Source organism: Carica papaya, chromosome 8 (assembly GCF_054855325.1).
Source record: "Carica papaya isolate Zhongbai chromosome 8, ASM5485532v1, whole genome shotgun sequence".
Lineage (NCBI taxonomy): Eukaryota > Viridiplantae > Streptophyta > Magnoliopsida > Brassicales > Caricaceae > Carica > Carica papaya.
This window is the reverse complement of record NC_142316.1, coordinates 6687110-6713889: the sequence shown is the minus strand read 5'-3', so window position 1 is coordinate 6713889 and position 26780 is coordinate 6687110. Positions and strand designations below refer to the sequence as shown.

Here is a 26780-nt window from a genome sequence, read left to right as displayed (position 1 = left end):
ATCGAGTTTTAAAGGGGGAATGGATCTGGACCATCCGTGCGCGCGGGAACAAATCTGGACTGTCAAATTGCGAGTACGTGGATCGCCAGCGTGGCCTACCACATGGCACCGCGTCAGCGTGTCTTACCACGCGGCATGCTCCGGTTCATCGAAACTGCTGACTGGGCGTCTTACGTGGCACAATTTTTTAAAATTACGTTTTGACTATCGGTTTTCGATTTTTCTTTAAAAAACACTCCCATAATTTAAAATTTTAATCTTTTTTCTCAAAATTATTTTCAATTTTATTCTTCACATATTTTTCTTCATTTTTACATTAAATAATAAATTAAAAAAATTATATTTATACATTAATTTTAACATAATTAAAATTAATTAAGGATGTTACAAATTAAGTGTAAATTTATAAATAAAACTTATATTATTTGTGAATTTGTTCGAAATGTGATGTAAGGTAATAGATTCCTTTTTTGTTTCAAAGTGTATTTATGAAATTATTGTAATACATGAATAATAAAATTAAAACTATTACTTATGATACAAGGGAACACATTCTTAAATTTATCCAAACACTTACTAGTTATATTTTGAAGTGAATAGTTGGTATTTTTAGTTCTTTTTATGAAGATATAAATTCTCAATAATTTCTTATATTAAATAATACGTCTTTTAAAATAAGAAATGATTGATTGCAATGCGACCTAAATAACCCATTTTGTACTTTAATTGAATCCCCTCTCACATTGTGTATATATATATATATATATATATATATTAAGAAATTCAAATCATTAAGGATCAAAATGGAATTTCCTACCCACCAAGCTACTACCATATCAGATTTCAACTTGAAAAGACTCCATGATGTCTCCAATGGGCTGCTACTTAATAGTAATTTTTTAATAGACATAGGATAAAACTTATAATTTTGTCTCCTAATTAAAACTCCACTGAGATTAAATACGTTTGACTACAAGTTCTATTTTCCTTATTAATTTTTGTTAACTGTGTAATAGAGTGATTTTTAAATAAAAAGTTATAATAATTATATAATTAAGGAGCAGCAGAACGGATCGTATTTTGAATTTCACGTAACATTCAACTAATACATAAACCAATCAAAAAATGTTAATAAATTTAGTATGTTGCACCAAATTTAACAGGTAATAACAAGGAATTACTAATCAATTTATAAACAAGTAAATACACAGGCATATATCTTAGAGATAAATACGAGCTAAAAATAGATTTGCTCCATCCTACATCTAGTCAAAAGTTGATCAGACACATTCCACTAATCACATGGCAGCCGTCCAATCGGTAAAAGAAATGAACATCAAGAGCTGAAAAAGCACAAAAAAACTACTCCATTACCCAAACAGAACAATGGCAGATTGTTACTCCATTATCCCAAATAGAACGATGGCAGCCGTCCAATCCATAGTTAAGGAAGTGTTGGGTGGATTACCTAATCACATGGCGAGCACGATCTACAAGTCCCAAAACAAGCTATCACTTCAAATAAAGGAATTCTCACAAAGAGTTGAAGTGACTAGCTAGTTTTCTTTGGGCGATTAAACACTTCTAAAAGCCTGGCCTGGCTAAAATGAAGTTTTCTTCACAGTTAGCTACACAAGAATAAAAGCAAACAAACCAATCTATACACGTATCATGTTTGTTAAGGTATAAGGGCAAAAAGAAAACAAAAGTTACTAGACGACAACACTCTTTTCCATCATAATCTCATTGAACGAAAACCAAATCCACTAAGATGGATTTGAACAGACAAGCACAGGATTAAGCACTGCTGCTTTTTGAGCAGGAGATTTCAAGTTAATAATAGTTCATAAGAAATGACCGCCTGGAGACATGATATGAGATATCTACAGACACAGTTAACTTGAACCTAACCGATGTACAATAAACTGATACAAATGGGAACTAATGCCACGTATTGGCACATTCAAGTGGGAAAAAATCTATGGTGGCTGCAGGGTAAGGACAACTGTGGGGACTACTATACCTAATTGGAGGTGGATTACAGGTAGGTTCTGAATTTCCTTCTGGAATCTTCTCTTTTATTAAAGTAACTAATATGTGTGCATATGCATTCTAACCACAGGATGTGCGGCCAAGAGCTCGCTTCTGCTAGAAAAACAAATCATTAAAACACACAAAATTCTTTCCAAGCTCGAAGAACCCTTCTGATAAAATGTTGACCCTCTAACTTTTTTCTTGCATCTCTTTAAACACAGCAACAACGCCTACTCTCACATTTGATTGGCAATACTACTCTAGAACACTTGCAAAAATTTTGCTCTCCACATTTTATAGGATCTACAGTTTTACAAGATATATATTTGAGTAGCTAGCATGGCTACTAACAAAGCACTGATGCTGAAGAGTGTCAAGACAGGATCTAGGAATAAATCACAGAAAAAAATCTTAAACCTTAATGCCTTTAACTGACAAGAAGATAATCATATGATTTTTGAATTTTTACATGCTTGCATCAGTAGTATCAATTAAGTCCTATTTATTCCTTATTAAATTATTTAAAGATTTCCTACATGTAAAATCAAATCACAACTTTCTTGCTTCCATCAGTCCAACTCCTAATCTCTAATTTAGATGAATTTCTAACTCCTAAGTTCAAACATGTACATTTATGATTTAATTCTAAATAATAAGAATATAGTAATAATTAAGTGAAGAAACTCGGGAGTTCCTAAATCATAGTGGTAAAAGTTATAATTTCTGCACAAACTACCACATGGAAGGAGAGAATTTCTTTTTTTTTTTTTTTTTTTTTTTTTTTTTTTTAATGCTATATATAAAGAGAGGATAACCATACATAGAGAAAGTCAAGAAGAATACGCAAGCAGTCTGAGGATGATGCCTGTTAGAAGAAAAAGAACATTTTCTAGTCTTAGAGATTACAGTATTCCCGGAGTCTTCTTTTATATAGATGATATCCTATGGAGTTAGATTCTATTCTTAGTTTTCTTTTTCTTATTCTTAGGTATCTCTATGCGCATCATGTGTTATTCCCTGGAGATAATAATAATAACAATATTTCAAAATATTCTTTCAGCTAATGCCAAAGGATAATATGATTACCAAAATGAGAAAATAGTCACGATCCATTAATAACACTATCACAACAAGAAAATGGCCACAATCCATTAATAAATAAAATAATAAAATGATTACCAAACAACAAAATGGTCTAATTGGCTCCATGTGGATAACAATTATGAAAACAAAACTATTTTTGGTGTAAGTGACTTGATGATCTTCATATCAATCTCTTTTGAAAACGTATGTGATACAAGAAAAGAAATCGCAACATCAATGGAGCAACCAAAACACTTAAAATATCAAAATAGTATAATGCTATCTTAACTCACTCAGGAGAATTGACAAGTTTCTAACAGTGGCAAAGGCATAATCAAGCTGTAGTGGATTATTTCTATTCACAAGATAACAAAACAAAAAGCATATTTCCTGATGCAACAAACTTAAGTTACTTCAGTCAACAATCAACGGTCCCAGCAGAAGTATTTAGTTTTGATGCTCCAATGAATTAGAACCCTCAGAGTACGATACCTTTTAACTGATATTACCAGTGTAATACCTTGATCCCCTGCTGCAAGATAATAACTGAACATAACAGTAAAGAAAATCTTCAAAGATGGAACAATTATGAATTGTATGAGCTCAAAGCCCTTATAATCATAAAATCAGATCTGTAACTTGCAAATAACTTTTCTCAAACAAACTGAAGATAACTTAAGCTCACACGATAAGCTATTATATGATTATGCAACAATCACCTTGTTTTCGTTGGGTCATGCTTGGGGTTCTATACTTGAAAGCAATTTGTTTGACTTCAGATGCTTAAATATCTGTTGAAGGTTGCCTTAAATGTGTATCACCTCATATTTCGTGAACCGTTTCTAAACTTTTTATGTTGCATAATTTGAAACACTTGTCATTTCTTAGAAATCAGGATTTCTAAAATTTTTGGAAGGTTATGAAAGCTAGATGTTTACATGTTCCCAATTTATCATATGATCAGTTCAACTACATCTTTAATTTCGTATGTCTAAAAGAAAAAATCCATAAAGATTCAGAAATTGTATACTGATATGTCCTTTATCCCCCATGTTGCTTGGACTCCAATGCAGGTATCTGATATGGATATGAATCTAAAATGTGTGACCCTAATAGTTTCTGTAATCACAGATATGAAACTTAATCTTATAGAGTCCACAAATTGCATACGGATACTTGGATTTGTTTGATATGAAAAATAATAGAAATTAACATAACCTTTAGGAAGCTATAACAATACACATGCATAACAAAATACAGCTTGTAATACAAAAATGTAGCAGACCAATATTTGTATTGAATGAAAAAATATGGACTAATTAGTCATATATATTAAGTGTTTAGTATACAAAGATGTTCAAGATTTAGATATTGATGAAATTCTTTGTTTCTTTTGAAATAAAAATAGTATGTTATGATTCATTCACATGCACCAAGAAAGTGCAAAACCACATCTATAAAGATATTTACATAACAGTCGAAATGTTTATAAGGTTCCCAAAATCCTCAAACAAATAGAAAGGATTAGCTATAATAAAAAAACATGAGGCCTGGTACTATCTATCATTTAATCTATCAAAATATCTTTTATTATGGCTCTTCCACGCCCTCAAAAACTATCTCTGTTTCTCTCTTTTTCCAACCCAAAAAGTAGCAAGGAAAATGAAACTAACATATTTCTTCACTCCACTAATGCCCTTCTCCGCCCAAATTTCTTTCCTCACTGAACCAAGCCTTTACCCAATTGACACTCAAGAGTTCACAAGCAAGGGTCGACAAGATATACACAAAAGACCACCACAGAAGGATATGAGTACATGATACGCCTCCCTTTTGCATAAGAAACACTCATTTACCAAAATTCTGCCCCTCCTAATTAGCTCGTCAAGAGTTAGAATACATCCTCTAAGAGCCTCTCTAGCAAAAAAAGTAACTCGAAGTGGAGCATTAACCTTCCAGATTTGCCGAAAGGGAAAGTTGGCACTCGTGGTTTCTCTTTTAGTTCGATAAATGTAGAAAGATTTAACCGAAAAAGTCTCTAGAATTGAGCCTCCAAACTGGTTAATCTCTACTTCAATTGACTCTAACTCTAGCAATGGTTAAGAGAAGAGCCTCATATTCTCTAACTTCTTAGTTATGGAAATTTCCCATAATCTCCATATTCCACTCTCCTTACCCTCCACCATTGTCATTGTAAGACTCGTGAATTAAGATACTATTGTACTGATACTATAGATTGGGGGCGGGGGGGAACTGTTCTCAAGGTGTCCCACCCTCCAACTAGGCATCAAGCCATAAGCTAATCCTATCCTTAGTGTCAACCCTCCAGCTAATATAATCCTGAAAGTTACTCATGTTCATGCATATTTTTTTTCACATCCCCTTTTTATGGTCTAGATGAGAGCCTAGTACACCACCCTCCACTAGAGATTAACCATTTTCATTCATAAACCTCCAAAGTCATTTCCTTTGAAAAACCGTATTAATCTCCACCAAAGATCTTAGACCTAGACCACCTTGATGCATAGGTTTTTTAAACTCATCCCACGCTACAAGATGATACTCTTTTTGTCCTCCATGTCTCCCCATAGAAATCTACGTTCAACTTTTTTCAGTCTCTTGACCACACCAGTGTGGAAATCAATAGGGACATATAATAAATGAGGGATGTTGGCCACCATGCTCTTAATAAGTATGAGTCTTACCTCTTTAGATAAAATATCTTTCTTCCATCTGACTAATCTTTTCTCAAACCTTACCATCACAGAGTCCCAAGTTGCCATACATTTATATTTAGCTCCTAATAGAAGCCCCAGATATTTGATCGGTAGTTCTACACTCCTATACCCCAAAATCTTAGCCAACCTAATAGCATCCATCCCATCACCCAATCTCACTAATCCAGACTAGGCTAGGTTAATGTTGAAGTTAGAAACCGCCTGAAAAACTCGGAAAAATGCATTTGAAGTTAAGCAGGACCCTCTCATCCTATTCACAAAATAGCAAAATATTATCAACAAAGAATAAACGAGTTACCCCTCTGTATGCTCACCAAACCCCACGTTTGATCTCTTAAGCATTTTAGATTTTCTAGTCCTTAACAGTATTTTATTGAGAGCTTTCATAACAACAATAAAAAATAAAGGGACAAGGGATCACCTTCCCTAAGGCTCTAGAAACTCTAAAGAACGATGATAGACCATCATTAACCATAACCGCAAAACAAGTCGTACAGATGCATGAATTGATCCATTTGTGTCATTTGTTCCCAAGACCCAAAACATATAATTAAGAAAGTTGTAATTCACATGATCCTAGGCTTTTTTTATATAAAACTTGCACAGGACACCCTCTATATTCTTGTGAAGTAGTTCATCCACAATCTCATTAGAAAAAAAGAGCCAAGTCTAGAATCCTTCTGTCCTCAATAAAAGCATGCTAATACTCACCCGCCACTCTCCCCATCACCTTAGTCATTATCCTTGCCAACACTTTTGCAATGAGCTTGTACACACTCCCCACTAAACTTGATAGGTCCTAAACCTTTTATGTTTGTCGTTCCCACAACCTAACAAATAAGAACCAAGAAAATAAAGTTGAAACATTTAATAAAGGACCCAGACTCATGAAACTCATCAAAAAGCCCAATAATGTCGTCTTTGATCACATGCCAAAACGTTTGAAGAAAACTCATGTTAAAACCATCAGATCCAAGAACTTTATCTTATTTGTATTGCATGAGACCCTCTAAATCTCCTCCTCAATGAACTTTCTCTCAAGTAATTCAGGGCTCTGATCATCCAATGATGCAAAATCTAGGAAATCCAACTAAAGTCTCTAACTGAAATCCTCATAGTATGACTTGCTAAAGAAATCTTTAACCTCTTCCATCAACTGCTCAAACCCTTCTTCAAACGACCATCAACATCTAACTCCTCCACATAATTATTCTCTTGTGGTGATTTGCCATATAATGAAAGAATTTTGTGTTTCTATTCTCCTCTTTTATTTGTATTTATGTATTTCTCAACTTACAATTTAAGAGCCTTCATTCTTTTCCTCCTATGACAATATATCATAACCTCTAGTTTTATCAAGTGTCCAATGTGTACACACAGACCCCATACATAGCCTAACCAATTAGGTGTTGTCTTCAAAATGGGTATGGTACTAAAATTTAAGGAGTCTGAACAATATAGCTTGGCACTAAAATTAAAGTCTGTTAGCTTATCCCTCGATCTGGTTGTAGGACTTAAAAGCAGAAAAATCAAAACTCTTATCCTTTTCTGACATATTCTGCTAAAAAAAGTGAGGGTTCATTAAAAGAGAACCAACGAACCCTTTGAGTAAGAAACAACTTAAAAACCTTCTGAAACTATTCCTGGATTATTCTTTTATTTCTTCCAAAACTGAGTATAACTATACACACTCTAGGACAAGTAAGAACATACAACTCCACCTAAAGGGCAGATAACTTCCCATAACTGAAGTAACCACCTCCAACATAAGAGGAAAACAAAACTGCTGCAGATAAAGGTAAATAAACAAAACGTAAACTGTTAACACACAGCAGACTATCAAATCATTCTATGTGTGAATATTCAAATGAAAATACTCATCTACTTTTAACACATGCCTTCAGCTCAGCTTACTTTCAGGTTCTAACTTTTAACTTTGTAATTATCAAATATATATATTCTCTGCCATAGGCTACACGGAAAACAGAGAATCAAAAAGGATAAAGGCTGTGATTGTAATTCATTTCTCAAGGAGGTCATAGTGAATACAGAAGGTGCAAGCTTTAGTGTCAAGCAGCAAGAAAAAAGCAGAAGTTATCTACAGCTCATAATGATGCCCAAGGAGTAGATGAAATAAGATGAAAAAGCAAGTCAAATTGGATTCCAAATGTGCTCTTACTCTTCAACATCAAAGTTGCTTGTTAGTTGTCTTCTGCTCTGTTCTCTTTCCAAAATCTATCTGAAAAATCTTCCTTAAATCGTTACAAAATGGAAAGAAAAAGTGTGTACATTTCCACATTAGAGTTTGCAGCATGTATATGTGCTCAATGTTCAACTATTGTAAATACCACGAAAAGGACCGCGTTTTTATAAGATTAACCGTGCAATTTTTCACACGATACTTTGGCGTCACACCCACTTGAAAAACACTGTGAAGAAAGGAAAGGCATACTCTTGAACCAACTTCCTCCATTTGACAGTAATTGCATTAACCGCAGTTGAGTGCAATTCTTCCCTTCTTCCTGCTCCATATGTGAACAAAAAGAATTGGAGGCAAATGGAATGTAAGCAAGGCAGAGAGTGTGCAAGCAAAAGTGTGGGTAAGTGAACAAAGCAAGACAAGAGAGGGAGAAGGTAGTAAAAAGATAGCTGCAAGTGGAGAGAACATACAAAGTGGGGGAAAGTGCTAATGTGTAGCACGAAGAAAAAAATGAGCTAGACTAACAGTGAGAACAAAGGAATGAGAGACTGAGCATGGGAATGGACCTTTGACTATCTTCCTTGTAAGTTCAGCACCAAGGGAGTGTCATCCATATAAAGAAGATTTACATTTCAATGAGCATATCAACAATCGCTCCAAAATCTTCTAAGCTATATATTTTATGACCCAAAATAAAAGAGCCGAAATAATGAAACCATTTATCCTTTGGATTGTAAAAGATTCTTTCCTCTTGTTAAAAGCTCTGCTATTGCGTTCTTTCCAAATGACCCAAAAAATGTTCAAGAGAATTAGACGAGTAGCTTTGTTATTGCCAGTGGGCCCTCTCCAAGCAATTAATTCATTAATGACGCAGCCCACCATCACTCAAATTATACTCATGAGGCTGTAAAGAAGCGACCAAAGATTGTAAGAAAAGGGGCACTAGAGCAGTAGGTTGTTACAGGATTCAGCAGTGTGTTTGCAAAGAAAACATCTGTTCACCGTAGTTTTTCCTCTTTTCATAAAATTGTCAATCATCAAGATGCGCTCTTTGGACGCTTTCCAAGCAAAAGACAAAACCCTTGGAGGGGCAGGGGTCTTCCATATGATTTTATGTGGAAAGGAGACATTCCCAACAGCCCTGCTTCTATTCAGATTTCTGTATATGGAGCTGATCGAGAAGCAGTTGTCTTTCCTCAAGGACCAACACAGCCAGTCCATTTTATTACTGATCTGAACCGTGCTCATCAGATGAAGTAGATTTACATATTCCATAACCTCCCAGTCATTTAAATTCCTGCCAACAGACACAGTGCAAACCTTGTAATCAGAGAATGTTGGAAGCTTCCTTCACTAGTATATGCTTGTCCCTTGCAATGGCAAAAATTTTGGGAAATCTGGACATGAGATTTACTTCCCCACACCAGATATTCTGCCAGAATCTGATTTTATTGCCATTCCCAGACTTCCCATCTGGTGCCTTCAAGCACTTTATTATAGATAGCCATGATACCTCTCCAGAGACTTAAGCCATGGGATCTGTTGGCTAATGTGAGATTGTGCATATAGTCTTTTCTCATCCATTTAATGTCAATAATTTTCTTTCAAAGGCTGTTATCTTCATTTAAATACTTCCAGATCCATTTGTCATGGAGAGCTTTATTCATAGCAGCGAGAGATCTTAGTCCCAGCCCGTCCAATCTGATAGGATCCTTTACCTCCTCTCAATTGACAAGATGATACATTTTTTTCCCATCTAAATCTCCCCAAAGGAACCTATTTTGTATAGATTCGAGTTGTTTAGCAACAAATACAGGTATTGTAAAGATCGACATATAGTAGATGGGGAGGTTTGAAAGTGTGTTTTTGATGAGTGTTAGTCTGCCCCCCTTAGAAAGAAACCGTCTCTTCCAGCTATCCAGTCTTCTATCAAACATGTTAACCACAAGATTCCAATTATTTCTGTCTTTGAACTTAACACCGACTGGGAAGCCGAGGTATTTGATTGGAAATTGCTTTTCAACACAACCCAGGACACCTTTGCCAAGTGTTTCCCATTGCTACCCGTCTCAATACCCACAAGTTCAGATTTACAAAGGTTAATTTTGAGGCCGGAGACACCTTGAAAGTAAAAGAGAATACATCTCAGGTTAAGTAACATCCCATGATTAGGTTTACAGAATATTGATGAATCATCCGCAAAGAAAATGTGAGTTATTTCAACCTTTTCACCATTGTTTTTTAATGCAGTCCCCTCCAACAGTTTCAAGTCCCTAGACCATCTTTTGATTCTAACCATCTTTTGGGTCATTTGGAAAGAGAGAAATACTAGAGCCTTTGAAGGCAAAACCCTGAACTTGTATAAATTAAGAGATAGATACTTTTATTATTTTGAAACTAGTTTGTTGAGCCATGATATTATTAGTGATGAGCATTTTGGGAATGTCATTGACTCTCTAACCACAATGTAAAGTTACACATGGGTTGTACCCCTTTTGGTACCATGTTAATATATACCCTACACTTTTTATTTAAAAACAAAAACAGTTTTAAGTCCCTAACCTTTAGAAGAAGCTTGTTAAAGGCTTCTATCACAACAATAAATAGTAAGGGTGAGAGTGAATCTGTAACAGGATGAGAATTGAATAATATCTTGATAATTTATTTTGAATAATTATACACATATACATACAGGTAGAAAGAGATAAATGATAGAGCTAACTAATGATAGATACAAATTTAAATAATTTTAAAAGAGGTAACCATATCCTCTTATCTCTCTTATCTCTCTACAGAATCACCCTACCTCAGTCCTCTAGAAGTTTGGGAAAAATAAGATGGGCCACCATTGATCATTGCCGTAAAGCTAGCTGTGGTGATGTAGGATTTGATTCATTTTCTCCATTTTGCCACAAAGCTATGCTTATATAGCAAATAATCCACAAAATTCTAGCAAACATGATCGAATGCTTTTTCCATGTTTAATTTGCAAAGGATCCCAAGTCTTTTGTTGTGAACCATCTCATCAACATCCCCATTGGCAATCATAAAAGCATCAGAAATCTGTCTACTGGCAACAAAAGCATGTTGACTCCCATCAATGATCAAATGAAGGACTCTAGAGAGTCCATTGGCGAGAGCCTTTGCTATAACTTTGTATAAGCTGCTAATAAGGCTGACTGGCCTTAAATCACCAATACATTTTGCCCCCTCCTTCTTGGGAACAAGGACAATGAAAGTGGCATTCAAGTATTTGACAAAGGATCCCGATCTATGGAAATCAGTGAACATTTCAATGACATCATCCTTGATAAGGAGCCAAAAATTCTGCAGAAACTTGAGGTTGAAACTGTTGGGACCTGGAGCCTTATCGACATCGTAGCTTCGAAGCCCGTCCAAAATTTCCTCTTCAAAGAAAGGGGCTTCCAGTTGGTTGCGTTCCAAGTTATCTAATCTCTCAAATGAGAGATTATCCAGCTTTAGCCTTTGAAGGAATTCCTCCTTATAGAGATTCTGATAAAAGGCTTTTGCTCCTTCTCTCATAGCCTCATTACTCGAGATGAGATTCCCCTCAATACTCATCTCCTCAACGTGATTAATTCCTCTTCTGTGGTTGGCAAGGCAGTGGGAGCATTTTGTGTTCTTGTCCCCCTCTTGGAGCCACTTCTCTCTAGATTTTTCCTTCCATATGGAGTCTATTTGTCAATTTAGTTCTCATGTTGTTCTGTTTAGTTCTTTCCTCCAGAGATAGATCCGACATGTCCTCTAGAGAGTCAAGATTAGTGAGTTCTCCCATAATATCATTAGTGTACCCCTCCTCCTAGCCGACATCCTTAGTTCAGGTTTTAATTTCATATTTGAGCTTTTTGAATTTGAATGCAATTTTGTAGCTAGCAGCACCCTCAGCAGTGGTATTATTTCACACACTATGCATAAACTCCCTGAAGCTATCAACCTTTAACCACTTATTGTCAAACCAAAAGGGGATAAGCCCCCATTTGATATCATCTGATGTAAGAAAAATTGGAAAATGGTTAGAGATTGATCTAGAGAGTATCTTTTGGATTAAGCTTGGACAGTGGAGAAGGAAATCAGGAGCCACCAGAAATCAATTAATCCTAGAAAAGGAAAGAGAGTCTCTTTTTATTGCTCCAGGTCCACAAGCCCCTATTGAGTGGCAAATCTACCAGGTTGAGGAACTCAATATTTTCACTGAATTCATTAGCACAAGAGGCAGAGAACTGATCTCTCAATCTCTCATTGTGTCGTAGAGTCATGTTGAAGTCGCCCCCAACCACATTCGTACTCCCCCATCTACTTTGACAACCGGATAGTTCATTCCACAACGAAGAACACTCTTTGACATTCCATCTACAATAAACACCTGAGAAGAACCAGACACCATTATTCCTTTTGTTAGCGAATAGGAGGATACCCTCAGCGGTCCCCTTGGCCGAAAGCAACTGCCACCCCACATCATCAATTGGCCATGGGCTTTTAATGAATAAGTCATCCATTCCCTCAATCTTGGCTTCCTGAAAGCATACAATTATCGGTTTCCATATGTTAAGGCAACCCTTGATGACATTTCTCTTCTTTGAGTCATTTAAACTTCGGACATTCCATGAGAGGAGGCCATCAATCATCGAGGTAAAGTTAATTCTCCCCTCGACTTCGAGCCCTTCTTGTTTCTGCCTTCATAATTGATAGATGATTGTAGCCTCTTGAGCGCCCTTATCCTTCTTATGCTCTGCTTCTTTCAGTGTTTTCCCGGACACTCATCTTTCTTTCTTTTTTCCCACATCTTTTTTTTCAAGTTTAGCAAACAGGAGCATGGATTGATGTTCAAAACTGTCAGAGGAGACTCCCAAAGACTTGTTGACATGCCAAATATTTCTTAAAACCCAGGTGGAATACATCTGTTCTTCACAGACTATGTCTATGTGTGATGAATCAGGACAATAAGTCAAAGAGCCTCCAAGGATGATTTCGCTATACTCCGCCTCAGACACCGTCTTAATTTCAAGGTCACAAATGGACAATTGGAGGAAAAGACATACCTGCAAAAGACGAACACTTATCCCTCTCAGATCTATCAATCCTTGCAAGTGGCATCAGCTCAACATCTTCTCTTTCAAGAACCTCTACAATCGCCACAGAACCACCCGGGCTCTACGCGATGCATGTGTCGCCAGACACTTCAACTCATGAAGCTTCCTCTGTACTCATTGAGGCTCCTTTCTCGACAGAAGACATGTTTTAAAGAATTTTTCTTGGGCCGCTAGAACCATTTAACTCGCAAGCTTTTTTCTTCTCGGTTTCTTTGCTTGGCCCACCCAATTCAGCCCTTCTCGGGCTTTTTTTCTTCATGGCCTCCTTGTTTGTCCCAATATGCTCAACCAATTTTCCTTTTTCTTCTCTCTTGTACCTAGGCTTTCCCAATGGATCGAGATTCGTTGTTGGGTCCATGGAGGAGGCAGGCCCAATATTTCTTGTCCCTTCATTGTGTCTATCTGGGTTATCCTCGTTATGCGTCTTCCATGTCAAAGTTGGGTTAGGAAGCGCCTACCCTACTCGATAACAGGCGCCGCATCTACCTGTAATACCTCAGCAAAAGTTTTTCCTCCATCTAGTATCACCACCAACTTAAAGCCCTATTTGCAATGGGGACAGCAGAGTACCGTAGGAATGGGAGGAATAAATACAGAGTTTGAGCATCTCGCCATAATAGGATTTGGCAAAATGCTTATTTTTTCTAGGTGGACTAGCAGAATTTCTGTGAACTCATAAATAGATTTCATCATTCTCCACCAACCGCCAGCCTCGATGCCTTCGGGTATGAAGATTCTTTTGTACGCCTTGCTTTTTTGCTTGGAGAAAACTAAGAACCATCCACGTTTGTTCCAGCACAGGGCTATCCAGAGTGTATGCTTTTGACCCTTCTCGTTGTTTCCCCAAGTAACACCTCCCTTGTACCAATAAAAGTCACTAAGTGCATCAACAAGCTAGCTAACGTCTTCCTTGTCCAGAGTGATCAAAACTCTAGACCCCTTTCCATTTTTGCAAATGCGTAGGCCGTCGAGGTCTTTCCCATAGTAAGCGACATCGAAGGACTTCCTATCAATGAGGATAAGCTTTTTTGTCTAGCCCAACAACATCAGTAAAATCGGCAATAAACAAATTTTTATTATATTTTTGTGTATATCATTTGTTGTGTATAGATGAACATTTATACACACACAGAGAAGAGGGAATGCTTTGATCGAGGAGAGAAAATAAACCCTAACAAAATACTCAACAACCCAAAAACAAAAAATAAAAAAAAAATTCTAAAACCTACTTTTACAGTTGTCCTCAACAGATGGCATCTTTCAATTTCCATTGTCCACTTATCTTGAATCCCACCGTGTTCTTCATCTCGCCCTTTATTTTCTGCTTTCGATCTCGACCGTTCATTTGCTTCAAACCCTAGTAGGAAACTTTTCAATCTTTTACAGTTTTCTTGGTGCGGCCGGCCAAGATCCTTTCAGCAAGTGGCCTCTCAAGTTGTCTAGAAGAGACACCTTACCTTAATGTGGCCTTTTTCAGATTCACACTAATTTGAACAGAGAGAGAAGAGAAGAGAGGGAGAGAGAAAAGAGAGATTTTTTAGTGGTGCCAAAGTAATGATTGTGAGAGATCTATCTACAGCTTCTTGTATTTTACGGTTACTAGAATATAGGGGTATTCACATCAATGTAAGTAACAAAGATCGTGGAAGTTAGCATACACAACCAGATGGAGACAATTGTTGCCAAGAATAGAAAGTCACACCTGCTGCCACCATTAACCACCAACTTAGTTGTTTCCCATACTATTTAACGGAAAATGGCACAAAGTTGAGATTCCAATCTTTGATGGGGATATTGATTTCATGAATAACAATTTAAGATATAAAAAACCTTGTAGAGCAAAAATCTAAATCAAGCTTTTGAAGACAAAAGACCTAAGGAATGAAAGATAAGAAGACGTCATCTCTACCCAAAGAAAGGGGGGCTACCACAGTTAGATTGTCAAAAGCTCTTATAACTAGACAACCATAGTTAGATTGTCAAAAGCTCTTAAGACTAGACACAAACTGGCAAGAAGGCTTTAATTGTGGGGTAAACTAAAGAGTGTTCATGCATCAGAGTTGATAACCAATTGACTTGTATATTAAGGCGAATATTTCCACCTAACAGATGAATGAAGAAGTGCTACAAAGGTTGAATCGATCATCAGAAGAAGAATTAGGCCAAAAATTAAAATACATTCTGGAAAAATAAAACTTCCATCGAAGAGAAGCAAATGAAATGATTTCATAAAAATTCTCATATCTTGTAGAATCGAAAATGAACTTCTTATTCTATATATGTCAGATCATGAATTAGTAACTACATCCAATCTCTAAAAAAATCACAATTGTTTCGAACTTTCTATTTTTGAAATGAAATATTTACGGAATCTCTATGAATAAGATCAAACCTTATTCTACTATTAATAAATCTAATCATAAGAAAATTAACAGAAAAATTTACAGAATTTTTGAATGTTTCTGCATTTACCTACCAGTACCTATTTTGAAGTACATTAGGGTTCGTTAAGATTGAAGCTCATGATCTCTTAACTAAGTACTCAACACTTTTAATAATTTCCTTTCATACTTTAGTAGATTAAAAATAGTGGTTTCTACAACTAAAAACAGGGGTTTATACAACAGAAATTAAAGAACAGTTTCTGTTCTTGGCACAAAACTGTCCCTAGAAACTACAAAAGACAGTCCACAGAAACCTTTTTTTTTTTGGAGATAAGACAGTCTACATAAACTGCCACTCTGCTTATGAATAACTGCTACAACTGCCTAATCTTATCTTCCTAGACTTGGTAACCTTTAACAGCTAGTTGATAGAATTTATTCCCACACATACTGCCATATACAAACATTCCATACACACATATAAAAGCACTAAAATACCTAATACTAGAAATAATTAATTCTGAATTATTATTGTTATTGTTATCACCATCATCATTATTATTTTGGTGCTAAGGATCCCTAACGTCACTCCCTCACTCCAAATGACCCTTGTCCTCTAGCACTAGTGCTGGATAATGCAATACTGCTTATCATGGAAATCACCATCAATTTTAAATTAAATCATCTTGAGCCATTTCGTCCAAATTGGCAAGGGGGCTGATAATTCCAACCAAAACAATTTTTTACATGATGGCCCAGTTTGAACTTTTTATTGCAATTGAAATAAAGCCCTTCTATGCGGCGAGTTTGATATGTGAGAATCAATTAACCACCAAATTATGGGGCAAACAAGGGTATTAGAAGAGAGTTGGTTCCCCAGTGAATTTGGACAAATGTCGTTCCTAACAGTGTACGAGACTCACGGCTGTGATTAAGTCACATGGATTCTGCAGCTCAACCTCCAAAACAATATATTCCTTCAATCCACCTATGCAAAATTTCCACTTCCTATTCTGACGAGACAGTACTGGTCTATGCAATGAAAAGTTCAAACTGACGCTGATATTCTACCAAGTGCTATGCTGCCATAACTTACTGACTTTCCCAAATTTGTTACTCAGGAAAGGTGGTCCCAAACGTGATTGAAAGAAATATTTAAAATTTCCCAATTCAATCCTGGCTAGTCTCTTTCTAATTTCAAAAACCATAATTGGACTTCACCTTCCAAATGAAAGGAAGCCAGGGAGACTTTTTCCTCCTCTGCAGTCATTTGATGGCCAAAAAAATGTCAACAGCCACTGATGCAAGAAAGGGGATCCAAAGACCATCAGAATGTGGAAAATGTAATCTAGTGTACGTTGGAATTAAACGAGCAGCCCTGTCAGCCACATGATTATTGCCACAGTGGTGTGTTAGGATCCGTAGATCCCAATGGGTCCCCACAAAGAACCCAAAGTATTATGATGGAGCATGACCGGGTCAACAACATGTGCACCACAGAACCGGCCTCACTTATCCACCTACAATGGAAGAACCGGTCCACTCCACAGCAGCAACTCCCCACAACGTCACTTCCAACTGAAGAACCGCTTCACTCCACAGCAGCAGCTCCCCACAACGGAAGTGACCACGATCCTTATCCTTTTATTTTTCATGTAATAAATGTAGGACTTTATCATTATCATGTAATCGCTTGTTGGCTATTTAAAGTCTGCAATTTTAGATAGAATGCAAGTAAAAATTTCAACTTAGATTCTGATTTTTTTCCCACCTTAAGCAGAAAGTATTTTCCTGTTTTTCTTCAAGCTTTGATTGGGACCAAACATTGGTATCAGAGCCAGATTACTATGTCCACCAACAAAGAACAATTGAGAATTTGGAGGCTGGCCTCGGAGGAGTGCAAGATAATTTAAGCCAAATAGAAATCAGAATGGTCGACCGATTTCGGGCGCTTGAAGAATCCATCCAACGGCTCACCAACTCCATCGCATCTGGCTGAGAGGGCTCTAGTAGCTACCACCCCCTTCGTCCCAACCCGCCTATCACCAACCACAACGTAAATCCACCACTCGAAGAGAACAGCCGCAACCCGTTTTATTCCAAACTCGCCAAGCTAGAGTTCCAGGTCTTCGCCGGGGGTGACCCGACTGAATGGTTGTGCTGGGTCGGCCAATTCTTCTCCTATCAAGGCACCACCGAGCAGCACAAAGTGTCTCTGGCAACCTACCACCTGGAATGAGAGGCCAATCAGTGGTGGCAATGGCTGAACCGAAATTACAGAGAAGAGGGAAAAGAACTTGCCTGGACTGGGTTTGAAGAGGAGCTGTGGATGCGGTTCGGATCGACCGAGTTTGAAGACTTTGATGAGGCTCTAGTCCACATCCGCCAGATCGGCCCACTCCGTGATTATTAGAGAGAATTCGAAAAATTGGGCAACAGAGTCCATGGGTGGCCTTAACGAGCCCTAGTTGGAGCCTTCATTGGTGGGCTCAAGCCCGAGATAGCGAATGAGATTCGGATGTTCAAGCCCAGGACACTTAGAGACGCCATGGGTCTGGCCCGAATGCAGGAAGAACAGGTGGATCGACAAAATTGACTGACCTGACCCGGGAGAGCCCAACCCGCCCAGCACCTGTCATCCTTACCCGATACTCTTCCGCGAACCCTAGCCGCCACGCCCGCAGCGTCCAAGAGGCTCACCTAGGAAGAAATGCATCGACGGAGATCTCAAGGGTTGTGCTTCAACTGCGACGAGCGCTTCACGGCTGACCACCATTGTCGGAAACCGCAACTCCTGCTACTTGAAGGACGTGGCAAAGAAAACGAAGAAACAGATGGTCCCGAGCTCGAAATCTCCTTGCACGCCCTCATGGGCTGGATACTGGCTCGCACCATGCGAGTTATCACCACCACCAGACATCAGGAAGTAGTCACTCTCATCGACAACGGCTCCACGCACAATTTCATTTGTGAAAAGGTAGCAAGCCGATTACAGCTTCCGGTCGCTCCAACAGCCCCGTTTTCAGTGAAGGTGGCCAACAGCAGCACCTTGAAGTGCCAAGGACAGTTTGACAATGTCCCCCTGTAAATCCAAGGTACCTCATTTTCACTCACACTCTTTTCTTTACCACTGACAAGGTTGGATGTTGTTTTGGGTGTCCAGTGGTTAGAAAACCTCGGCACCGTGACCTGCGATTGGAAGAGGCTCACTATGGCATTCCAATGGAACCATCAGAAGCAGCTTCTGCGAGGTCTGGATGCCCCTCCTATTCAAGCCGCCTCGTTGGAAGAGATCAGCAAGAAAGCCAGTGGACGACCTTCTCTGTATGCAGTCTCTCCATCGACACAGCCGATTCTGCCAATGCCAAGCCAAAATTACGAAAGTCGTTGATTGAGTTTTAGGGTCTTTTTTAGGAGCTCGATCGACTTCCCCCAGCTAGAGAAGTCTCACACTACATCAACCTCAAGGAAGGAAGTGAACCAGTCAATGTTCGGTCGTATCGGTACGCGTATTTCCAAAAGGTCGAAATCGAAAAGCAAGTAGACGGAATGATTACTTTCGGACTCATCCGACCCAGCACTAGTCCATTTTCATCCCCGGTTTTGTTAGTAAAAAAGAAAGATGGCACTTGGAGGTTCTACACCGACTACCGGGCACTCAACGTAGTCACCATCAAGGACTGTTTCCCTATTCCAATGGTCAATGATATGTTAAATGAGCTATATGGTGTCACTCACTTCACCAAACTGAATCTAACATTCAGATATCAACAGATCAGAGTCCACCTGAAAGATGTCCACAAAACAGCGTTCCGAACTCACAATGACCACTACGAGTATTTGGTAATGCCCTTCGGATTCTGCAATGCCCCCTCTACTTTTCAAGCTATTATGAATGTCATAATTCGGTCATACTTATGCAAATTTGTGTTAATATTTTTTGATGATATTCTAGCATACAACCCTAAGCGGCAATCTCATCTAGTGCATATACGACAGGTGTTTGAGGGTTTAAGACAGAACAGGCTCTTTGTCAAGCTTAAGAAATGTGTTTGGCCAGCAAGAATTAGAATAACTGGGTCACATCATTACATCGAATGGAGTACAAGTCGATCAGAATAAGATTCAGGTAATGTTAGACTGGCCAAACCCTGCCACTATCACAAAACTCTGCGGATTTTTAGGACTAACCAGCTACTACAGAAAATTTTTAAAAGACATAACAGGTTCTTTGTCAAGCTCAAGAAATGCGTGTCTGGCCAGCAAGAATTAGAATATCTAGGTCACATCATTACACCGAATGGGATACAAGTCGATCAAAGTAAGATTCAGGTAATGTTAGACTGGTCAAACCCAGCCACTGTCACAGAACTCCGCGAATTTTTAGGGCTAACCAGTTACTACAGAAAATTTGTAAAAGATTATGGGCTCATTGTCAGACCATTGACACAACTCCTCAAAAAGGGGCAGTTTGAATGGAACGGCAAAGCAGAGAAAGCCTCTAAAAGCTTGAAGTAGGCCATGACCTCCACCCTCACACTGACTCTACCTAACTTTAGTGAGTCATTCACCATTGAGACTAATGCCTCAGGAGTAGGGATAGGAGTTGTCCTCAGTCAACAAGGGAAACCCATAGCTTACTTAAGCAGAGCTTTGAGAGTCGCTAAGCACTCTTGGTCCACTTCTGTCAGGGAAATGTTGGTCGTTGTCATTGCAGTACAGACTTGGAGACCATATCTGATGGGTAGAAAAAAATTTATTCAAACAGACCAGCGCAGTCTCAAATATCTACTCAAACAGCAGATCACCACTCCAGAACAACAGAAATGAGTATCCAAACTATCTGGGTACGATTATGAGATCACGTATAAATTAGGCAAAGAAAATGCAGTCGCAGATGCCCTCTCCAGAAACGTTACATGGTCGTCCCTAGATGCCCTATTCATCCATCAGAATCAGATTTGGGATGACATCACGAAAGAAACAGAAACACACCCCTATATGCAAAAGCTCAGTAAACTGGTAGAAGAGCAAAAGAGTGGGCCTTATACCGCAAGAGATGGATTGATTTATTATAAGCATGGGTTAGTCCTACCCCCTCGGTCTCATCTGATATCACAACTTCTACAGGCTTACCATGATTCACCCTTAGGGGGACATTTCAGAGTCCTTCACACCAAAAAAAGATTGACACAGCAATTTCATTAGCCATCTATAAAAAAGGTAGTTCAATAATATGTATCTGCTTGTGAAATCTGTCAAAGAGTTAAGATAGAGACACTCGTACCTGCAGGTCTCCTCCAACCCTTACCCATTCCATGCCAAGTGTGGGAAGACATCGCGATGGATTTTATAGAGGGCTTACCTCCCTCCAGTGGCAAGAGCACCATTCTGGTAGTAGTCGACCGCCTCAGTAAGTCTGCACACTTCCGGGCACTAGCTCACCCCTACACAGCTAGAACGGTGGCTGAGAAATTTGTAGAGGGAATAGTTAAGCTACATAGGATGTCCTGCACTATAGTTAGTGACCGAGACCCGATATTCGTCAGTCACTTCTGGAAGAAATTCTTCAAAATGTCAGACACAGAACTAAAAATGAGTTCAGCTTACCACCCCCAGTCGGATGGTCAATCAAAGATAGTCAACTGATGTCCGAGCAGTACCTGAGATGTTTAGGTCACCAACGACATACTAAATAGAGCTCCCTACTTCCATGGACAGAATTCTGATACAATACTACTTCTCACGCAGCCATCAAAATGACTCCCTTTCAAGCTCTTTACAGGCAGCCTCCCCCTGCCATACCAAACTATCATTCAGGGATGACTCCGGTCAATGAAGTAGATCAACAGTTAATAGGGCGAAATAAAGTACTGCAACAACTGAAAACCAATCTCCATGTTGCCCAGAATAGCATGCAACATTACGTCAACACCAAGAGACGCCACTTGGAATTCCAGGAGGAAGACTGGGTTTTTCTCAAGTTACAACCCTACCGTCAACAAACTGTCTTCCGCAAGGCCCTTCAGAAATTGGCTTATCGGTACTATGGACCTTACCAAGTTAAGCGGCGCATTGGTCCAGTCACCTATAAACTCAAATTACCAGCCGAGGCTCGAATCCACCCGATTTTCCATGTGTCCTTACTCAAAAGGCAAGTAGGCAAATCAATTTTCACCACCAAGGATCTCCCCACTACTACCGATGAAGGTACTATCTTACTCCACCCACATCAAATCCTGGACACATGTTGGCTGAAGAAAGGCGGTAAATTCGAAGAACAAAGATTGGTCCACTGGAAAAATTTCCCCACCGAAGATGCCACATGGGAAAACACGGCCGACATCATCACCCAATTTCCGGACCTTGAGGACAAGATCACTCAAAAAGGAGGGAGTGATGTTAGGATCCGTAGATCTCAACAGGTCCCCACAAAGAACCCAAAGTATCATGATGGAGCATGACCGAGTCAACATGTGCACCAAAACCGGCCTCACTTATCCACCTACAACAGAAGAACCGCTCCACTCCACAACAGCAGCTCCCCACAACAGAAGTGACCATGATCCTTATCCGTTTATTTTTCATGCAGTAAATGTAGGACTTTCTCATTATCATGTAATCGCTTGTTGGCTATTTAAAACCTGCAATTTTAGATGGAATGCAAATAAAAATTTCAACTCAGATTCTAGTTTCTTTCTCACCTTAAGCAGAAAGTATTTTCCTGTTTTTCTTCAAGCTTTGATTGGGACCGAACATGGTGTGGGTGCCCAGGCTGTACACTGCCTTCTCCTTTTTCCGCCAGATCTGTTCAGCCAACAGAAAGTTCCTTAAGCTGTCCATTCAATATCTCAAATTTGAAAAGATCCTGTTCATGATCTTCTTGATGTCTCTTCAATAAAGAGTCAGAGATTGCAAATTGTACATAACTTCTAGCCCCATAACCAAATTTTTATGGTTCCTATTAATAGATCTAATTGTGCGAAGATTAACATAAAAATCTGCAGAAATTTTGAGTGTTTTTATGTTTTCCTACCTTTACTTATTATGAAGTAGATTATGGCCCGTTAAAAAATAACTCTACGATATCTTGAGTAAGTACTTAATACTTTTAATAATTTCCTTCCATACTTTCCATAGATTAAAAATATGGGTTCATACAACAGAAACTAAGGAACAGTTTCTGTCCCTAAAAACTGCTAAAAAACAGCCTACAGAAGCTGCTAGACTGCCTATGAATAACTGCTACAACTGCCCAGTCTTATCTTCCTAGACTTGGTCAGCTTTAACAACTACTTGACAGAACTGATTTCGAAACATATTGTCCGTATACAAACATATAAAAAACCCATTCACATATAAAAAAAAAACATACACATATAAAAACACTGAAATACCTAAAGCTAGAAATAATTAATTCTGTATTATTATGATTATAATTATTATTATCATTATTTTTTGGTGCTTAGGATCCTTAACAGGGAGGTAACCTTCATTATCATGTTAATTGTTTTAATCATTTGTATGTCAATTTTTAACAGTAAAGAAAATTTGAAAGCTACATCGCAACTATTATTCACTTTTTCACTCTTAAATCTTCCAGTCAACCAGCTCAAATTACTTTGATTGCAAAAATTACACCAAGAGTTAATGAAAATAGGATAAAATGTATGGAGGTTAGCATTAAATGAGAAGTCCTTGATAAGAGGCAGCCTATGTGGAAATTTTCTGCAAGAGACTGATGTAATGTGGATTGAAACTTTTGTGAAGAGGAAGATCCTTCAGAGTAACTAGAAGAGCAGGGACAGAATGTGCTGCTCTTAGAGAAGGTCTTCAAAGTAACAAGAAGAGTAGGTTAATGGAAGGGAGAAAAGAGACTATGACAAGAATGACTTGGTGAGTTTTGTTTGGAATGGTGATATTCAACTGTTTTGACCATAGCTCAACCCATCAGATCTTGGTGTAACAAAATGATTTTGTTTATCCTATGTTTTTAAGTTTAACAGATAAACTAAAAGTAGGCATTTTTAAAGTAAAATAGGATAAGTGAAGTAGACATTGAATTCTTACTCTTGACAAGCTGATTAGGAGGGGGAAAATATTGGTAAATAGATATTTTTTATGTAAAAAGGAGGTGGAGTCGTGTAATCACATCCTTCTATAGTGGTTGTAGGTGTATGAATTGTAGACCTTGACTTATGAGTTACTGAGCATCAGTTGGGTAATGGCTGGTTCGGTGAGAAAAGAGATTTGGGTGCAGAAGGATATTATCGAAGGTCAGAAATATGTTAGTCTCATTCCTTTTTTTATATTTTGGGTAGTGTGGAAAGAGAAAAACTGGAGAGTTTTTGAGGGAGTAGAAGATGATTTTGATAAGACTAGAGATAAATGGTTATAGACCCTGAGTTTTTTATTTATGGATCATCCTTTTATTCTATGGAAGATTTTGGAAATTTTATTAATATTTTGATTGGCATGTACTTCGTTTGATTATTGGGGGACAGGATCTGTTTTATACGTTTGTATCTCTGTTTCCTTGAATTCTAAGGAAACAAGATCTCGAGTCTAGTGGACAAATTGTGATCGTATGATCAGAGCGTGATTAATGATAGAGGCGGTTCTGAACCATTGATCCTGGAAATGATCGTTCCCAGTTGGGTTTGGGGAAAGAGAGAATCGTGAACTCAAGGAAACTCTCCTCTCTCTCTCTCCCAATTTTTTCTTCTTTCTCTCTCTACAAATATCTTTTTCTCTCTCTCTTAAAATATCATCTTCTTTCTCTAATTTTCTTTTCTTCCCCTACTATTTCTTTATTTCCAAACTTTTCCCCCCATAATCTTAACTTTTTCAAAATTACCCCACAACCATTTTAAATTTAACATTTTTCCTACATTCTGGTTTTGGAGAAGTACATGTCAAAGCTGGGTCTTAACATCCTCTTTCCCCATACAACTACAAGTACCACAATGGCAAATGGATAAGCAAGGCAAAGCGTCCGAAAGCATAGGGTGTGCAAAGTGAGCAAAAGCAAGAGAGGGCAGCTAGAAAGGCATGCAAGAGGTGTGGTGCAAGTAAGGATAAGGTGCAAAGAGGAGAAAAATGCTAGTGAGAAGCACCTAAGAAAAAAAAAGAGCAGAAAGCAATAGTATTGAAAAAGAGGGAATGCAAGAATCTTTTTTTTTTTTTTGAGAAAAATTGCAAGATTATAGGAGCAAGGCTTTCAGTGTCTATCTGGTAGTCTAGGCTTGGAGACATGATTTATAGGATCCGAGAATGATCATAAAATAGTTGTACTCATTTTGTCACTATGCTCTATGCTTATTGGATATAGTAATACTCTTATGGTGTCAATTAGAGACTGCAAAGAAACATTAGAGAATACCTTTAATTTTATTCCCTAATTCCCTAACATATGTTTTAATATATAAGTTGATTCACATCTTCTAACCAAAATAAAGATTACCCGCATGCATTATAGAGTATATGATTTTCAGTCTATCCCACTCTGAAGCATTTATGGGGATCAACAGAGCTAAGCCACATAATGTAAGGTACCTTGCTCTTAGTGAGAACCAAATAAGATAGGAAAACACATACTACGTACAAATGAAACGGGGTAAAGAGAATATGAATTTCAGGAATGCTAACTTTACTTATCATTGTCTACTCAGTAAAGGATACATACAAATGTACAATTTGGAAGAGTAATGGCATGGAATATCTAACGAGCCCATCAGCAAACATCTCTACCAACTGAAAGAATTTCAGATGAAGAACATTACTTAATTAGAACTCCTTCTCTTTCACCAATTTCCTAGCATTGGCTGCTACATGTCCATTTGATTCTTGCTACATCGATTCCCCAACATTCAAAGGATTGATCTTCTTAACTGCCAAAACTATAAGTTTAATTTCGCTGCAAATTTAGTCTTCTTAACTGCCAAAACTATTAGTTCCATCTCGCTGCAAATTTAGTCTTCTTAACTGCCATAACTATAAGTTCCATCTCGCTGCCAATTTAAGTCATAAACTTCAGATTCTGAACTCTTAGATTTCTCCTCACCTTTATTGTTTCCACTAAACCTACTGTCACCATTAGTATCCATCAAACGACCATCCCCTCTTTGTTTCCGATCAAAACCAACTTGCCTTAAGTCCGCTCTAAGTCTGTTCCTCTTCCTCCTCAATCTCCCACCACATCTCCCTCCAGTTCGCATAACTCCCCCGGTCATTTCCACAGACTTTTTATTCTCATCAGCACGTGGGACCATTTTTTCACCACCCAGTTCATCAACAGACTCGGCAATCTTTCCATAGGGCTTCAAGCTGTGGACAACCCCTCTAGGGAAGAACCTGGCGGAGGGCAAGCCGTCCACAGTCTGGAATAGCTGCGGCCCGTCCTTCTCGGTCCATAAGTCAAACCCCCCAGGGCGCTGGAAACGGTCGGCCAAGACCTTGACCTGCTCATCAGCGCTGACAGAGAACAGATTGGGTGCCCTCTCGACGACTTCCCATGGTCTCTCGAGCTCCGCAACGGCGGCCTTGAGCTCAGCCCTTTTGCGCATCTCGTAGATTTGGCGCTCGCGGCAGAGACGGGCCTTGAGAAGCTGCTTTGCTTTCTTAGCTTGCATCCGCTTCCACTGCCACTTGGATACCCCTCCCGGATAAGTTCTTGGGCCACCCCCCATGCGGATTATGATTGGTTTATTGACGGGCGGCGCATGAATGGAAAGACCAGAGAGCTTCGTGGAGAGGAAGAGAGAACTTGTTGCGAATGAAGATGAGAGTGTTTTTGAGAATGAGAGCTGCATTTGCAGAATCGAAGACATTAGCCACAAAGATGCGACTCTTTCCGGGCGGAGTTTGGCCAGAAACTGTAGATTCACTAGATTACAACTGTGCAGCGCCAAGGACGAATTATATGGTTTAGTGGCTTTGATACAGGCGATTAAATAAATATATAATTCATTTTGACAATATGCAACCAAGCACCAGTGGTCTAGTGGTAGAATAGTACCCTGCCACGGTACAGACCCGGGTTCGATTCCCGGCTGGTGCATTTCTTTTTCTTCGCTTTAAAAACTTTTGTCATTAATATTTCATAATCGAATAGAAAGAAACATTACCAAAAAAGATTAACTATTTAATCTAATCAACACACTACGTCCTGTTTCCCAGGCGTTCAGTTCCTAAACATATTATTTTACTGTTCTTAATTTTGCTTGATTAG

At 38.5% G+C, this 26780-nt stretch overlaps 2 protein-coding genes and 1 non-coding gene across 4 annotated transcripts; 2 read left to right on the top strand and 1 right to left on the bottom strand.

Moving 5' to 3' along the window:
* Nucleotides 1-2786: 2786 nt before the first annotated feature.
* EMB1513 (copper ion transmembrane transporter) lies at nt 2787-26448 on the bottom strand. Of its 2 annotated transcripts, XM_088210215.1 has the most exons (3): nt 25236-26448; nt 22255-22357; nt 2787-3663 (listed from the first exon to the last, which is right to left on the bottom strand). In XM_088210215.1, the coding sequence occupies exon 1, from the start codon at nt 26377-26379 to the stop codon at nt 25531-25533; it is 849 nt and encodes a 282-aa protein (XP_088066341.1). In that variant the 5' UTR covers nt 26380-26448; the 3' UTR covers nt 2787-3663; nt 22255-22357; nt 25236-25530. The 2 variants fall into 2 exon arrangements, with proteins under 2 accessions (XP_088066341.1, XP_088066342.1); XM_088210216.1 differs by lacking the exon at nt 22255-22357.
* On the top strand, nt 21310-22014 carry LOC148240415 (uncharacterized). Its single transcript, XM_088210295.1, has one exon. The coding sequence runs from the start codon at nt 21310-21312 to the stop codon at nt 22012-22014; it is 705 nt and encodes a 234-aa protein (XP_088066421.1).
* A 90-nt stretch (nt 26449-26538) lies between the features above and the next one.
* On the top strand, nt 26539-26609 carry TRNAG-GCC (transfer RNA glycine (anticodon GCC)). The gene has a single exon. It is a non-coding gene; the product is annotated as a tRNA-Gly (tRNA).
* Nucleotides 26610-26780: the final 171 nt, after the last annotated feature.

What these genes read in the sequence shown, in the direction of transcription:
- LOC148240415 (XM_088210295.1), top strand. Translation starts at nt 21,310, where the DNA reads ATGACTCCCTTTCAAGCTCTTTACAGGCAGCCTCCCCCTGCCATACCA.
- EMB1513 (XM_088210215.1), bottom strand. Translation starts at nt 26,379, where the DNA reads ATGTCTTCGATTCTGCAAATGCAGCTCTCATTCTCAAAAACACTCTCA.